General features: G+C 39.0%; 1 protein-coding gene across 3 annotated transcripts in view; it reads left to right on the top strand.

Annotated features, from left to right (window-relative positions):
• The first annotated feature begins 4,450 nt into the window (after positions 1–4,450).
• The window catches only part of AKAP11 (A-kinase anchoring protein 11), a 51,187-nt gene continuing 37,871 nt past the window's right edge, over positions 4,451–17,766 (top strand). For all 3 annotated transcript variants that reach the window (XM_045566775.1, XM_045566776.1, XM_045566778.1), the window contains exons 1-2: positions 4,451–4,530; positions 16,868–16,977. In XM_045566775.1, the coding sequence (XP_045422731.1) occupies positions 16,918–16,977 (60 nt within the window). In that variant the 5' untranslated portion in view covers positions 4,451–4,530; positions 16,868–16,917. The remainder of the gene's footprint in view (positions 4,531–16,867; positions 16,978–17,766) is intronic.

The following is a 17,766-nucleotide window of genomic DNA, read 5'->3' on the forward strand; positions in this document are numbered from 1 at the left end:
TCATTTAAACTTGTTGGGTTATAATTCTTTCATGTGCCTATAACCCAAATGTCTTGGTTCCACTAGACCATGTCTACAAATGAAAGTAACATTTCCATTAAATTACAAAATTACAGTAGAAAAGACAACACCAATTTGATTGCTGGAAATTGGCCCACTAAAATGTCCCAAGTGCTCTCTTAGGTGCCCCTTAGATGCTGTGTTTCTGACTTGCTACACTGCTCCTTGGCTCCTTTGTACAACACTGGTCTCCCCTTTCTCCACCCGCTTTTTGTCTTCCTCTTGCTACACCATCCCAAGCATGGGACAGTCCTTGCCATTAATTGCCCTTACCATAGTACACACTTGGCTTGTAACATTTATCAAGACTTTCCTGAAGATTCCTAGCAAGACAGGGAAATAGAACACAGAATAGTCTGGGAAGCCACCTTCCTTCCTCCCTTCTTTCCTTTGACTAGTTATTGAGTACCTACTATGTGCCAGGCACTAGTAAATACAAACAGGTTTGGTCCCTGCTCCTGAATCCTACAGTTTAATGGAGTGGGGAGACAGACACTACCCAAATAATCACACAAATACAAATCATAATAAGTCGATAAATACTTTGAAGAAAAAGTAGAGAGTCCTAGATAAAGGACAGCCTACTTAGCATGGGGAGTTAGGACACGAGTTCTTGAGGAAATAGTAGCAGAGCTGAAAGCTGGATTTGTGGGCACTCAGAGGCTAAGGGGGATGGACAGAGAAAGAATATTTGATATTGAAGCAACTGCCTGTGGGAAGGCTCTGAGGCAGGGAGGATATGGTCCTATTTTGAGGAACTGAAAAGGGGACAGCCTGAGAGAGAGAACGACAGGAGAGCAGAGGAGAATGTTAGGCAAATAATGGGAAGAACCATAAGAAGTCACTGACGGGTTTTAAGCAGGAGAGTGATATGATCAGAAGTGAATTGTCTGAGGAGAAATGCCAGCCCCCTGGGTACAGAGTATACAAACTTCAAACAGACAGCAAAAAAGACAACGCGTAGGGGCAAAGTAACTGTGCTAAGAAAAGAAATATGGACTATGTAAACTGGATAAATTTAATATCTCATTTTTTTAAAGTATTAAAAAAGAATAAACAACATCCACACAAAACTTGTACATGACTGTTCAAAGCAGCATTCAAAATAGCCAAAAAGTGGAAACAACCTAAATGCCTATTAACTGATAACCTGATCAATAAAATGTACTATATGCATAAAATGGAACCATTATTCAGCAATGAGAAGAAATGAAAAGTACTGATACATGCTACAACATGATCCTTGAAAACATTACGCTAAGTGAGCTGAGACACAAAAGACCACATGTTGTATGACTGCATTTATATGAAATGCCCAGAATAGGCAAATTTATAGAGACATAAAGTAGACTAGTGGGTAACTAGGGCTGGGGATGAGGTGAGGGGTTGACTACTAATGGTTCTAGAATTAGATTTTGTTGATGGTTGCACAACCCCATGAATAAACCAAAAAGCACTGAATTGTATGGTATGTGAATTACATCTCAATAAAACTGTTAAAAGAATTTTAAAAGAAACCAGGAACTAGGGACATCACAGAACTGGATCTCAATCCTAAATTTCTTCTTACTTTATATTCATTGTACTCCAAATTACTGTAGCTAGCACAAGAGACCACGATGACTGCCTTGCTACGGTGGGATGGGAGGATTTATGGCTCTATTAATACATGTTAGAATGGTAGAGTTGAGCCCACTGTTCGGCTAAATTAGCAGTACCAAGCAGCTGTTTCAGTTAATCATTATGAGGGCTGTAAACAACACTCAAAAAGTACTCAATTAGCATTTTAAAAGAATGGTCTTAATTTGTTAAAATAATACCTCTTCTCTTTTTAGCATTTTTCCTTCTTTTTTTTTTTTTTTGCATTTTTCCTTTTAAAAGTAACCCTGTGATGTTTCTTGCTTAACTTTAAGATATGGCCTCAGACCTTTTTAAAAATTTATTTTCCATCTAGTTCTTAAACCCTGATTAGGAACATGTGAATCACTATTTATTAAATACTACAAAGGTTCAAAATAGCTTCAGAGAAAGGGAATATGAGGTTGAGCAGGTGGCAGTGCTTCCGTTTTCACACTCTGAGAAGGCCAAGGTTTCTTAGGGAAGCATTCCTGGTATCTGTATTAATCAGTATCATAGTTCCTCAGCTGGTGTGTGTGTCTGATTTCATTCAGCTTGTGCTGCTGTTAGGTTTTCGTAAAAATTCATTTCATTTCCTTTTCCAGCTTCCGTCCTACTACTGGTGTGCATGTTAAAGTGTAATTCAGGCTTAACCACTTTGAGTGTAGGCTAGTTAAATTGCCTTGTTTTATGTATGAGGAAGCTGAGAGTCAGGGATGATAAGGAACCTTGATTTAGTTGCATCACTAGTTAATGAGGCCTTGGAACTTGCCTCCTGACTTCTGTTTCTTTTAGTGAAACAGCCTCTTCATTTTCCAGCCTTCAATCTTTATCTTTCAAATCTTACACTAAGGAATAAGTATCCACAAGGAACATCATTTTATGTTCCATTCTTCTTAGAATTGACTTTAAGACTAGATAGAAGAGGTGTTTATCTATGTAGTGTAAATGGCAGGAAAAAAATCAAAGATGGAGCCCAGGGCCATTAATTTTCCCAAGTAACAACAAAAAATCTCATTTATTTCTCTGATTGAATAGGAGAAACTCACGTGTTTTTAACAAAAGGCAGCAAACAACACCAGGAATCTCTGACCTGATGGATTTTAGAAGAGGAATGTCAAGGTCATTGGAAATTAAGTCTTTCATGATTGTCTCTCACCTGTACTACAATTTGCCTATCTCTCTGCTTCTGTTTGGCCTCCTTAAGATCCATCTAGTCTCTGCAGAGTTTTTTTGTATTTTTTTAAAGTAAACTCTACATGTCTCTCTTCTATTTAAACCTCCGCAATACCTTCCATTGCATTTAGAATGAACTTTCAATTCCTTTCTTGGCTAACAAAGCCTTGGAGGAGCTGGCCCAAGTTCATTCTCTCCAAGCTCATGCAAGTTTACTTTCTCCTTCTCCCTCCCTCCTCCAAATGCCCTAGAATATGTCCCTGTTTAGGGCCTTTGAATTAGCCTTTTCCTTTGCCTGAAAAGCTCTACTTTCTGATTTTTGCGTCACTATTAATATTAAATCACTGCTTAAATGTCTCCTCCTCAAAAAGGCTGCTCAAGTAGCCACCCAATCACAATCACCATCACATCACTTATTGTAATTTCTTTGCATACAGCTTAACACCAACAGATATTTTTTTCTTTCTTCTTTTCCTCCTCAGATAAGCTCCCTAGAATCCCCACTATTAGTCTTCATGAGGGCTCAAACGGCAGCCTAGAATACTGCCTAACATACGTAGGAGCTAAACCAAAATTTGTTTAAGAAACGAACATAAGAATGCACCCTTTCTTCCCCGCCCCTCGCCTCCAAATAGGGCAAATCTTAAATCATAATGAGGATATACTTAAAAATGTCTTTCTCATCTACCAGGCATTTCCACCCTTGTAGAATAGATGCCCTTGAGGCGTGCAACTTGACTGGACTGGGCCTTCCGATTTTAAGTGCAAATAATCAACATAATAGCTTTTCATTCTCTGTGACCACAGCTTTACTCTCTGATTTCGATACCACGTAAAGACGTCAGCTTGAGCACTAGGGCCGAGCGAACCCTTGCCGCGCATTCTCGCGGTCCAGACGCGGCCGCGGGCCCGGAGCGCCCTGAGTGGTCCCCCTTGGAGATACTGGGGCGAAGGGGCGGAGCCATCCAAAAGGATGAGCCTTTCGCGGACCGTCAGATGTGGTGGGGCGGCCACTTCGGGAAGGGCCTGGGGTTTCAGAAGAAGGCAAAGCTAGCCTTGCGGCGAAAAAGGAGCCCGGCTGGCTCCAGGCTGTAAGACTGAGGGGGTCGAAGGAAAGGAGGTAGGGGCTCAAACGAAACCTGCGGAGCAAGCCAAGGCCTGGGTACTTGCCAGAGGAAAAGGTTCCCGTTTCCAAGGCAACGGACCAGGAAGCGCGCAAGACGTCCGCCGCAGGTTCGTAGGTCAGCCTCGAGTTTAGAGCTCCCACGGCTGAGCGGGTTCTGCCCAGTGGAGAGGCCGCCTGGACATCATGTGACCGGTCGGGCTGACCCGCTAGCTGCCCGGGAGCACGTGGGAAGGCTTTTTCTTGTTCCTTCTTTCCCTTTTTAAAAGCCCACCCACTTTTACGCGGGCTTGGCCACGGAGTTCTTCTCGCGAGAGGCGCGCCACGCTCTCGCGAGAGTGAGTGGGAGGCGTGGGGGGTAGGCGGTGTCGCGGGCTGGAGCTGCGGTGGCGGAAGCCGAGGGGGTGGGCAGGGCGGGGGCGGGCCGCGGGGCTGGGAGGGGGGAGGGCTGGGGGCTGGTGAGGGAGGGGGGTGCCAGCCTGTTCGCCCGGCTCGTGCGACTGGTCGTTGCGGGCCGGTGACATGCCTGTGAGCTGCGGAGGCTGCGGCCCCAGGTGAGCCAGGCGCGGACTCCTCCGGGGCGTAAGCAGCGCTTTGGCTGGGGCGGCGGCGGGGTGTGCGGCCGGGATGGATGGAGCGGCCCGGCTCCGCCGCCCCAGCCCCTCCGCCTGCTTGCTCCGCCTCCTTGATCTGGCTTCGGGGCCGCCCGAGAGCTGCGCCTTTGCACGGCAGTGGGAGGAAGGCGGGAGGAGCGAGGCAGAGGGAGGAAGCCCAAGGCACTGGGCCCGGAGCGGAGGAGGGGTTCTCGGGCTCGGGACGGGTCTTTCTGGGGTCCCGAGTGTGGCGGCGGAGCTGCCGCCCCTTTGAATGACAGGCTCAGTTTCCACCCCCCGGGTGGTCTTCAGAGCCGGGTCCCCAGAATGCATGGTGCTGTGTGTGCTTAGTTTGTGTTCGTGCTGTGCGCACAGGAGCATATGCAGGAGGAGGAGGACGTTGCACTTTGTTGCGGAGCAGCAAGCATCCTTCACTGTCAGAACGCTGGAGCCTTGGAACCGGTCGCTACTCAAATCTTGTGACAAACGGAAGGCATCAAGCGGTTCCTCGGAGCGTTGATATTTGCAGTTGCTGTCAAACACTCCTAGGCTGTTAACACTCCTGGGCTGTTAATGGCTTAAATGCTGGCCGTGGAGTATTACGAAAGGATTGAGTATACTGCTATTACTCCAGTCATCTAAGCTGCTTTATAAAAAATACGTAGATGTAACTGAAGTACTTTTTAAAAAAACCTTGGTACATGACAGTGACAGTAAAAATCTAAACCACCACAGTGGTATGACTTGATAATGGTTTTTTTTCGCCTCCTGCTTTCCCTCTCCTTTAAAATCTTATTAAATTCAAGGTGGTTTTGCTTTCGATGATAGGGAATTTCATGGTGAGAAATACTGCTGAGACACAAATCTGATGGCCTTACTGCAAACTAGAGTTAAAAATTCCTGTTCTCTTTTCAGTTTTGTAATTATTGAATCACTTGCAAAATGCATCAGCTTCTTCCTACCTTGTTCGGAATGTTATGTTGATTGATACTGATTTTGTTGTGTCTGAAAATACTCAGAAAATAAGAGTACCACTCAAAAAAAGATGTACTCAGTAGTTCAAAGATGATTTTAGAGTAAATGGCAGTCCAGTGCCCTGCGTGATTAGTGTCACTTAAAATAGTGTAATTTGATGAATCTTTTAAAACACAGTCACGTTTTTCAAGTAGTACCCTGGTTATTTATACTTTTTTATGTTCTTTCCAGCAAAACTGTGACCGGGGGTGGACAGTGAATTTTACAAGTAGTTGTAGCTATGAGTAACAGTGATTTATGAGAGATCAGAGAATGTAAATGAGTCAGGGAAGAAGTGGGTTCTCAAGCTGAGCTAGTGACTAGTGTATGTACCCACATAACTGCATTATTGATGAAATTGATAAGGGCCTAGTGGTAAAATACTAAGCCAGTGATATCTCACTGATGTTGATGATAGGGGAGTTGCCTAAGACCCAGAACTGCAGTGAGAAACTCTCTGTCCTTCTGTAGTCTCTGAACTCCAGGGATAAGCCTAGAAGCTGAAGAAGTCCTCCCTTGCCTTTAGAGGCTGGAAAAAGGATCATACTTTTAATTTGTTTTTTTTTTTTTAATTTTAGGAACTTAACTGTCTGGAAAAAAACTCAGACCAATTCAGGTGGTGCCATTTGAAGGAAATATTCCAGTTATAAGTAGGCAGAGGAGTTCTGTCTGTACTTGAAAAAATATGAAAAACTTAGAAAATATCTCTTCCTGAATGGGCAAAGGAGATCAGTCTAGATTACAAAAGTCCTTGTCATTCCATCTTGGCGAACTGATTTATGGAGATAGAAAAATATAATTTTTTTTTGCTGGTCTTCAGAACCTTTTGGCAAGGGTTTCAGACTTTTAGGGTAGACTGGACATGATAAAAAGAGAAAAACTAACATTTTTAGATTAGTCTGAGAATGTTTCATGGAAAATAAGATAAATGGTGTAGTGGCCTAGAACAGAGAGGGTGTTACATGAGTGAAAATGATGTATAGTGTGAAGAGTTTGGGTTTTGCAGTCAGGCAACTAATATTTGTTAATTAATATATCTGAGTCTCTTCTTCCTTATCCTTGAAATGAGAGTTAAAAAGTTAATGGGAAGCACATAGTAGCTGCTTACTCAGTGTTTTTTCTTTGATCTCCCTTAATGGCTTGAGGATTATTTGGCTACAAGGAACAAAATACCATTTAAATTAGCCTACTTAAAAAAGGTATTTGTCATATGAAGTATATTGCGTGATTCCAGCTCAGGCAGTTACTTCAGTTTTTCTCAGGAAATACATGGTCTTATATCACTGCTACTCACTGCAGTTCTGTTCCAGTTTCTTTCAGATTGGCCTTCTCTTTAAACCTGTTGGTTTCTGCATCGCCATAACTTTGGTTTGTATGAAACTTTCATTTTCTGTGGTGCCACATCAGACACATTTTGACTTTGTAACATGGTTCTCAGCAAATATCTCCAAGTCTCAATTCTAAATTTCTAGAGAGAGAATTAAATTGGTCAGGTATCTAGTCCAGTTGGCTGGGGGTGGAGGAAGGTGGAAATGGGAAAATGTATGGGGAGGAGACTTAGGTGTGTCTCACAGTTTGTAGGGCTGTGCTTTTTAGTCCTGCCGCAGCATGCTCTTTAAGAGAAGGAATATGGTCAGAGAGGAAACGATGGGTAACTTAGATGTACTTTAACATCCTGCAGTTTTAGCTCTTCTAGCACTGCATTGAACTTGTTCTCATCTGGTAATGATCTAACCAGATCCGGTGGTCTCTTCAGGACAGATTCTTCTAGGTGTGTGAATTAGGGCAAATTACTTAAACATTTGATACCTCAGTTTTCCTGTGTGTACAATGGGTATAATATCAGCACCTTCAGTTGTGAAAATTATGAATTCCTATATGTAAAGCAATTAAACAGTGTCTGGCTGGCACATGGCAGGCACAGTGCAAGTGTACAGTATTAGTATTTATTGAATGCATGCTGTGTGGCAGGTGCTGTGATAGGGAGTGTTTGGAAAGAATGTCATTTCTGTCCTCAAGGAGTTTAGAAGTCTAGTGCTGACCACTCATGCTTGAAACTATTTCTTGACTCCAGTGACACTAAATTCTAAAGCTCTACCTCACCTACCTTTCAGATACCATTTTTTTGTGGTTTCTTTTATACCTGCCCTGGAATTGTTTATCATGGTTATCTCCTTAGATTCCCTCTTGATTTTCTGTTCTTTCCCAGTTTCTGGGATCAGCTTTCAAGGTCTGTATACGGGGGTGATTTTTAGAGTAACATCTCCAGCTCTGACCCTCAGCTAAATCTGTTAATTTTAATTGCTTTTTGGATATTATCATACTGATATAAAACACTGTCTTCCAAGTACCCTCTAATTGGCAGAGACTTTACTTTTCTTCCAGCCCTCCAGGCTTGAAACCTTGAGGTTATCTTTCACACTCTTCTTTTTTTATTCCTCATACATCCTGTCAGTTAACAGATTCTGTGTGGGCATATAGGGTGCTTTGTATGTGTCAAGCGCTGGACCAACTACAAAATGGATCTGTTCACCCATTTCTGCTACTAGCAGATTAGGCTAGAGCCTTGCCATATTTGCAAGAGCTGCTTAAATGCCTTTTCAGCAATACACTTTTAGAGTCATGGAGTCGCAGATGTCACTGATAAAGAGAAATGTGTTTCTGGGTTAAAATTCTGAACATATTTTTTGTTAAAAATAATCTTGTAGGTGGGGCTACGAATAAGATTATGAACATAAGTTCAACTTCTGGGCAGCATATTCACATTGAAAACACAACCTCAAGATTTTAGTTTTTGTGTGTATGTTTATTTTAAGTTGTGTTTGTTGTTGCTGTACAAGGAGTTTTGAAGTTAACGGCAGTTCACACTTAGTACTTTGGCAACTAGGCCCACGTTATTACTTTAAATACCAGTGAGTAGTTGGGCTCAAACATACCTTAGAAGTGGCTTCCAACCTGGAATGCAGTTGAAAGACCAATAATTTTTCTCTATGATTGAGAAAATAAAGATGATAGAGCAAATATCCCTGGATTAATTTTTCAAAAAGTTGTTAGGTAGGTAGACATCTGTTTAATGGTGTCCCTCTTGCCACCAAATGCCCCTCTGAAATCCATGTTCTTGATAAAATTTCCCTTATCTTACAGCCTGTTCAATTCAACAAATATGTGGCTTTTTATGGGTAAGGCCTTTGGGGAATGCAGAGATGAGATGCGTAAGGCATGGGGGTAGAATTTAAGCTCTCGAGGGCAGGGACTTTTCACTGTTGTATCTCAGTCACTGTTACTTAGATACTTGGTGAATATATGCCTTGAATGTTGTTAGTACTTTACATTATAGGGCATAGAGTTATATACATTTAACTGTTACATAAGGTACCATAGTTCAAGTGCTGAAATAGAGCAGGGGCAGTTTTGCCCCTCAAGGGGATGTTTGGCAATATTTGAACATGGTTTTGGTTATTGCAGCTGGGTGGGTGCTATTGGTGTCTAGTAGGTAGAGACCAAGGATACTGCTATAAATGTCCTGCAGTGCACAGACAGCTCCCTACAACAAAGACTTATCTGACCCAAAATGTCAACAATGCTGAGGTTGAGAAACCCTGCAGTGGTAAGAACAAAATGTATATTGTGAATGCAGGAATGAGGTTGATTTAGGATTAAAAAGGAAAAGGGCAGAAACTAGGAAGAAGCAAGTATCTTAATAGATACTAGGATACTCAGATCTTCTTTATATAGTTGATTATTGTTTTGAAAGACAAAATAGTAACTGATAGCTGTAGCATTTTTAGATTTTGTGAGTCAAACAACAGGTCTGTACCCAAGGAAGGAGCTAAGATTTGAGTTCCTGCCACATCAGGTACTGTTTTTACAAATACTATTGCATTACATTCTCACAGCTCTCCTGTGAAGGTGAGTCTTAGTTTCCTTATCTGCAAAAAGGGGATAATGTCACCTTTATTCCACTGTTCACTAGTTAGGTATTAATCTGTATTACTTCTCTAGTGGTTGCTTTAGAATTTACAAGATAATTTTAACTTATCACAATCTTTCATTTCATATATAGTATAGAAACCTTATGACAGTATTTTTTCATCTCCTACCTACTACATTTTTTGTACTTTTTTTGTACTTATACATCTGTTTTAAACCCTACAGTATATTGTTATTATTTTTAGTTTAAATGGTTATTTTTAAAAAGAGACCAAAAATGAGAAAATAACTTTTCTATTACCATCGTATTTACCATTTCAGGTATTCTTGATTCCTTCACATAGACCCAAATTTCCATCTGATATTGTTTTTCTTTGCCTAAAAATTTCTTTTCACAGTTATTCTAGTGGTGGTCAGCTGGAGGTGAATTGTCACAGCTGTTATTGGTCTGAATAAATTTATTTTGCCTAAAGTGTTTTTTGGTTTTTGGTTTTTTGGTTTTGAGACAAGGTCTTGCTCTGTTGCCTGGAATAGGGTACAGTGGTGTCATCATAGCTCACTGCAACCTCAAACTCCTGGGCTCAAGTGATCCTCCTGCCTCAGCCTCCTTAGTAGCTGGGACTACAAGGTGTACACCACCATCCCTGGCTAATTTTTAAATTTTTCATAGAGATGGGGATCCTGCTATTGCCCAGGTTGGTTTTAAACTCCTGGGCTCAAGTGATCCTCCTGCCTTGGCCTCCCAAAAATGCTAGGATTATAGGTGTGAGCCACCGCACCCAACCTTTGCCTAAATTTTTGAAAGATATTTCCATTGGATATGTGGATATCTGGGTTGACACTTTTTTCCCCACTTTCTTTGTAAAGATGTTGCTGCATTGTCTTGTTTTCTGGCTTGCATAGACAGGAAGTCTGCTGTCCTTCTTCATTCCTTTCTGTGTAATGTGTACTTTTTTCCTGGTCACTTTAAAACTTTTCTCTTCATTATTGGTTTTCAGCAGTTTTGTTATGATGTGTCTTGGTGTGGTTTTCTTTTATGTTTATTTTTCTTAGGGTTTGTTGAGCTTTCTTGGTTCTGTCAGTTTATGGTTTTCATCAAATTTGGGACATTCTGGGTCATTTTGTCTTCAAATATTTTTTTTCTGTCTGCCTTCTCCCCACCCTCAATACACACACATGCTTTTTGGGACTCCAGTTACTCATCTTTTACAGCGCTTAATAAGTCACTGATGTGTTAGGTTGGTTGGTTGGTTTTTAAGTTTCTTCCCTTTGTTTCATTTTGGATAGTTTCTTTTGCGATGCCTACAAGCTGACTGAACTTTTCATGTCTGGTATTTAATTTGTTGTTAATTGAATCCAGTATATTTTTTTTTATCTTAGATGTATTTCATTTTTGTCTCTAAATGTTTAATTTTGGTCTCTTTTACATCTTCTATTTCTCTCCTTGTCATGATCGTGTTTTCTTCTTCCTTTTTGAGTGTATGGAACATACTTATACTGTAGTTTTGCAGTCCTTTTCTGTTCATGCCATCATCTCTTGTCATCTCTTGTCATTTGACTTTTTTTTTTTTTGGAGACAGTGTCTGGCTCTGTCACCCAAGCTAGAGTACAGTTGTGTCAGCTCACTGCATTCTCAAATTCCTGGGCTCAAGTGATTCTCCTGCCTCGCCTCCTGAGTAGTGAGGACTATAGATTGGCATGCACTACCATGCCCAGCTAATTTTTTTTTTAGCTTTTGTAGAGATGAGGTCTCACTATGTCACCCAGGCTAGAACATTTGACTTTTTTCTCCTGGTTATGGGTTATATTTTTCTCCTCCTTTGCATACCTGCTAATTTTTGATTGCATGCCAGCCATTGATTTTATACTATTACTTGCTTGATTTGTTATAGTCCTTAAGCATGTTGGTTTTAGTTGTGGTACGCATGTTATTTGGAATCTGTTGGAAACTTTTAAGGCTTGCTTTTAGAGACTTTTTTTTTTTGAGACTTTATTAGTGTGGGCCCAGAACAGCCTTTATTGTAGTGCTGACTTACTTCCCCTACTAAGGTGACTTCCTTCTGAGGAATCTCTCCATTGCCTGATATGTTACAAGGACTTTCCAGTATGCTTAGTGAGAGTGCAAACTATGCTAAGCCCTGTCTGGTTCCAGGTATTGCTTGGGTCACTTCTTTCTTTTTGTTACTTCCCTAACCTCAGGTATTCTGCACAGTATTTGTCCAAAGGTTCTGGAGGAACCCATCTGCAGATCTCTAAAGCTCTCTTTTCCTTTGACCTCTTGCTCCAGCATTGTGCCCTTAAATTCTAGATACGTTGGCCTCCCCAAACTGATCCCTGTCTCCAAAACTCAGTGAGACTGCTAGACTGTTTGCTTTTCTCGTCCCTGCACTGTGACCTGGAAGCAGCTGTCAGCCAGTGCTGTGATCTGTCAGGGACCACAGTCCTGTGTTGCCTGTTTAGTGTTTTCATACCTATTTTATCATGTTTTATTATAGTTATATTAAACAGAATATTAATTTTTAACACTTGGCCATTTGACATTTGGTCAAAATGTGTACTTAGAGCATTTATTTTAAATATAATCTCAGATATAAAATAGAGATTATTGGAAACTTTTAAATGTATTTTCACAAACAAATGTAGACATATCCATTTAAACATTTAAAGGCATACTTTGTTTTTAATAATTTACTTTTTATTTATGATCTAGCAGATGTTTGAATGGCTACTGTGTTAACATACAAATCTGCAAAATGATTTTGTCCTCAAAGAACTCGCAGTAGGAGGAAAGTATGCAAACAATGGCACCATAGGGTAAAGGACAAAGCACTTTGGGAACGTATAGGAGGTGACTACTATTTGGGCAAGAAGAGATAAAGGAGAGATAAACCAAGCCTTCTTTAAAGAGGTAGGTTCTCGAACTGTTGCATGAAGAGTAAGTAGCAGTTCAGCTGCTAGAAGAGAGAGGGTAGATCTGAGGGAAGTTCAGGAGGATGACAGGTCAGGACTTGGTGATTTACTAGACATGGTAGTTGTGGGGATTGAGGGTAAGGCCTATTTCCAGCTTGGCCTACTGGGTGGGATTGGTTTGTTTACTGGCTCTTACTGAGAGAATACGGGAGGAGATTGTTTAGGGAGAAAGTTTTATTCAGCTTTTGAACATACTAATTTTGGAACAACTGGGAGATTTAGTTGGAAGTGTCTAGTAGAAAACTGGAAATATGGAACTGAGAATCAAGTGTAAGAACTGAACTGAAGATATAATGTAGGGAGTTATTTGCTAGTTAAAACCAGAGGTAGAGATAAAGTATCCTTGGAAAACGAAATAAAATGAGAACAAACAAGGACAAGAATGAAGGTTAGAAATATTAGTATTTGAGTAACAAGTTATGATAGAATTTAGAGAAGGAGACTAATGTAGAGAGAGAGACAAATGTTTCTCAATCAGAACTAACATATGGTACTTGTTAAAAAATACAAATTTCTGAATTCCATGTAGACCTACTGAATGTGGGTCTTCTTGGGGGAAGGTGTTAGAAATAAGTTGGTTCAGACATGTACTGAAGTTTGAGAACCAGTGTTAGAGGAGAACAGTCAAGTTAGGGCAATGTCTATAGAAGACTAGAAAGGTGTTTCAGAGACTCTTTGGGAAGGTTAATTCTCCTGTTATAAAAAAGGTTAAGTAATAGATGATATTGACTTGAACATTTCTTAGGCCAGAGGAAAGGAGGAAAGACTTGGGGAATATTTTTGTAAATTATAAAAGAATTTATGCTTATCCAGAAAAATATAAAACATATGTACACAGACAAAAAAATGAATCACCTATAATTGCATCTACCTAGGTAAAACCAATGTCTATACCCATCTAGTGTCTGTCTGCTTTTATATTGCACGTATAAAAACACACGTAGTTATACAGATTTTACACAAAATGGGATAATGTAAACATGCAAGAACCTAATTTATCATCTTCCCGTATTACAGATAGATGATGTTTTATAACATTTTTAAAAATTCCACTTACAATGGATGACCAGTGTCATCAGTTTAGTGTACTTTCTTGACATTTGTTAGGCCTGTACAAACACTGTGTCAAAGTTGTATGTGTGTGTATATGTATATTTCAAATTACAAGTGAGAGCACACTATTTACCCCATTCTGCAACTTACTTTTTCATGCCAGTATGGATTACTCTAACACATTCTTTCCAACAGCTGGGGAATATCACGTGACTGTGTTATAATTTATTTGAATTGATAAACTTCTAGGTTATTTTTAGTTTGTCAGTTTTTTTGGTTTCAGTGAATATTTCACATATCTTTATGACTTTCATGTAGGGTACATTTTAGGAAATGAAATTGCAGGATTTGTTACGTGTATTTATTCAAAGTGTCCTCTCTGTTCTCTGTATTCTTTAGAATTGTTTTCTAATTGCTTTCATTTTTCTTTTGCATTCTGTGATTTTTCTTAAAACTTCCTTGACATTCATGTTTTTAGCAATGTCTGTTTTGCTTTTTTGTTACTTCTCAGGGGATTTCATTTGTTTAGTGGTATTTTTTTTTTTCTGTGTCTTTGCTCAGCAGAGTGTAAATAGTTAATTAAACTTAGTTGCTTTTTTAATAATTTCAAAGAGTGGTATAAATTTTGAGGTACTATTAGGTAACGTGATTTGAAGGGGCATGATTATATTTGAGTTTTTTTTCTTTTCGTCTGTATTCTTACGTGTTTTTTGTTTGTTTTTCCAGTGTTCCTTCATAGTTCTCATATCGGATTCTATTTATTCATTACTCACCCTTGATAAGGATGTTTTATCTGGGTGTGCTTTTCAGGAATATCGGGGATAAAGTGAAGTAGACTTGTCAAACCCACGCTGTTGTCTCAGAGTACTCTGTTTCTTCTGCCGCAGGGGCATGTCATGGGGCACCTTAGGGTGATCAGTGAATTAGTGTTTCTCTTTACAGTTGACTTTAGTCCTCAGCTGCAAAGATAATTGTTGTTTTCTCTCATTTCCAGGCTCCCCTTTCAGACAAGGTTAGGAGTCGACTCAGAGAAAGCGATGCGATTTTAGGTGTGCCGTCCCTCTGTCCTTCAGCATCCTTTTAAATGGCTGCCATTGTGGCACTGTGGGAATGAATTTAAGGTTATTTAATCACTCTTGTTTCTGGCACCCAGATTGCTTCTTATTTCTGTTCTAAACTGTGGTGAACAGTTTATCAAACCTTTTTATGCACCGTAGAGGAGTGGTTAAGAGCCCCGGTGCTGGAGTTTGAAAATTTGGATTTGAATCTCAGCTCTGCCACCTGCTATGTGGGCCTGGGCAAATTCAACTTTCTGTTGCCTCGGTTTTTCTCATCGTCAAACTGAAATACTGTTCTGCCAATCTTAAGGATCAAATAGGATGTTAACTTAAATCTCTTAGCAAAGCACTTGTTGCATTATGAGCTCTCATTAGAACCCTAGGTGTTCCAGGATCAATATTTGCTTTGACAAATTCCCAGACGTAATTGCTGGGTCAAAGAGTAGGAATATGAATATTTCCAGGGTTTTGACATGCATTACAAAATTGCTCTCCAGAAAGGTGGTGCCACTTTACTTAGGAGCTGACTTTGAGAGTTTCTGCTTTTCTAGAACCCTTGTGTTGGCCATTGTATTTTATGTTTCATGTGAAGCTCAAGGCAAGTCCATCTGCCACTGAGAGTTTCAGGCAGTTGAAAGAGTGCTGTGGGGGAAAAGGGGGAGTGAGTTGGCCTGGGACAAATAAAAGGATTATCCTAACTTGTTTTGATAATTTTTGTCCTCTTGATCATTTTGATCATTGGTAAACATTTTAATTCTTCTTTTGTCTGTGTTTTATAGTTCAAAGTGCTTCTCATAAATTATTTTCCCATTTGATTCTTACAGTAAACTTGTCTGGTAAGTTGGATGTTATGTACATCAATGGAACAGCTCCAGAGACATTGCAATATACCCCAAAGAAATAAAGCTAATGAGAGGCAGAACAGGGACATGAATGGTACTCTTCTGAATCCTGGCCTATCATTCTTTGTCTTATCCTGTTGGGTACTCTTTTGTGTCATGCTGAGCCTTTCTCATGATGCTGCTTCAATTTCAGTAATTAATCAAATTTTATTGTTATACACACCACTAGGACTTATGTTAGTTCAGAATACAATACCATCATAATTCTTTCTCTTTTTAAAAATTAAAATATTGAAATCGCTAAAGAGAAGTGTGTATTTATGTGCCCCCACACACTTCAGTTTTATATCTACAGTGAAAGAACATAAAATGAGAACTTCACTAAAATTTAGTTTTTTTGAAGTTCTGAGGGGGGTGGGGGTGGCTAGATTAAAGTTTGTGTACATAAATCTCTCCATAGTTCAAATTTATACTAACCAAATGTCTTGGAAACCTGAGCTAGATAATTCTTGATAAGACCAGTTTGATTTTCTGAAAATAATTGAAACTAATTAAGCATTTCTTAAATCCTTATTGATTTGTAAGTTTTTGTTTTTTAGAATTCAGTTCCCCATTCCTACCCTTTACTGTGATAAAACTTTTTCCTGAGAAGGCTCGGAGCCCAAGAGGGTCATATCTGTTTTGTCTCCCTTATATCCATAGCATGTAGCACAAATTTTAAATGAATGGAAAAGGTACTGTGGTCAAATGTAGAAATTGAGTGGTAATGCCCTAAGTTCATTTAAGTTCTCAAAGGTATTTTATTAAAGGATTATTAAAAAGTTAAGACTTAGTTTTAGAGTTTCTCCCAAGGGGAGGGTGTTTGTTTGTGTATTAAGTACTATTAATATTTAACTTGAATGTCTTTTGAACTTTAGTCATAAGCTTCCTATATAAGGAATTTGTTTTAGTTCATCTGTCTTATTTGATATGTACAGATTTCATATTCTCATTCGTGTATTAGCAAACCTTTCTACCCAAGAAATAAGAATGTCTACAGCATTCACTGTTGCTGTAGAGATAAAAGTGACTTTGGAGAGGCAGGAAAGCTGGAATTCTTTTTGTGATATTCTCTATTTAAGATTTTAAAAGGCTCTTCAATTATTTCTTACTAAAGTTTTGCAATAAAAAAAGGCAGTGAGATTGAATAGATTTAAGAGTAAATATAATTTTGAACCTAAAAGTAAGATTTTTGTAATAATTTTCTATCTCGTTAATGTACCAATATTCATATATTTTTCAAATATGTTGGGTTTTTACGGCTCAGAATATTTTTGTTTGCTTTTATTTTTCTTTTTCTTTAAATGAGTTTAAAGAAATTATTTTAACACAGAATGCTTGCCTGAATTACTAAGATCAATAAATAAATTATTTTCTTTTAATTTTCTTTAGGTGTTTTGTAGATTAATTCTTCATTGATTACATACGACAGCAATATAGTTATGGCGACCTTCCAGCCTTTCAGAAACAGTCACGTGAAGACTAGAGCATCTGTCAGAAAAGTAAGTTCACATATTAGGTTTCTTTTAAGTTATAGTTTTAATAAAAATGTTGATTATTTTTAAAGTCCTATACCTATGATATTTTGTCTTTAAATGAATCTTATTAAATTAGTAACAATAAAATATTACAAATATTTGCATGTATGAAAATAGCAATATGAAATCATTATCACAATGATTTATTTCCTATAGTTCACAGTGCCTCTTTCCCATTTCTTCTCAACAGATAGTTTTCTATCTGCTTTTTAGCAATATAGGCCACTTTGTTATATACCTTTAACTTTACCCTAAAGATATATAATATTACCATTCATTCATTCATTTAGCAAATATGCACAGGGGTGCTTATTATATGTCAGGCCCTATGATAGATTTTGGATAATCAGTAGCAAACAAATGAAATATGATTCTTGATCCTTTCTTCTTTCTAGTCTGAAGAAGAACCCCTCACTTCCACTCTTAAAACAATTTGGTTAACCTTCCATTTCTTGACATTTTTGTCTTTGCTAAAACTTTGGAGGCATTACTTAAAGGAAGAAGGGAAGAATAGAAACTGGAGGATGGTTAGCAGTCGTCGTTAGCCCTTTTTCTGGACTTCATCTTCTCTGCATCGTATGACACTGTTGAGCAGTCCTTACATGGGAAGATGGTCTTTGACTTCTTTCATTAAATTGTTTTTCTTGTTCTCCTTTTCTTTTATGGTAACTCCTGTCTCCTTTGCTGATCTGCTTTCCAACTTCTAATTGTCAGTGTTCTTATAAGCATCTGAGTCTACTTTTTGATCTACTC

Source organism: Lemur catta, chromosome 13, assembly GCF_020740605.2.
Source record: "Lemur catta isolate mLemCat1 chromosome 13, mLemCat1.pri, whole genome shotgun sequence".
Lineage (NCBI taxonomy): Eukaryota > Metazoa > Chordata > Mammalia > Primates > Lemuridae > Lemur > Lemur catta.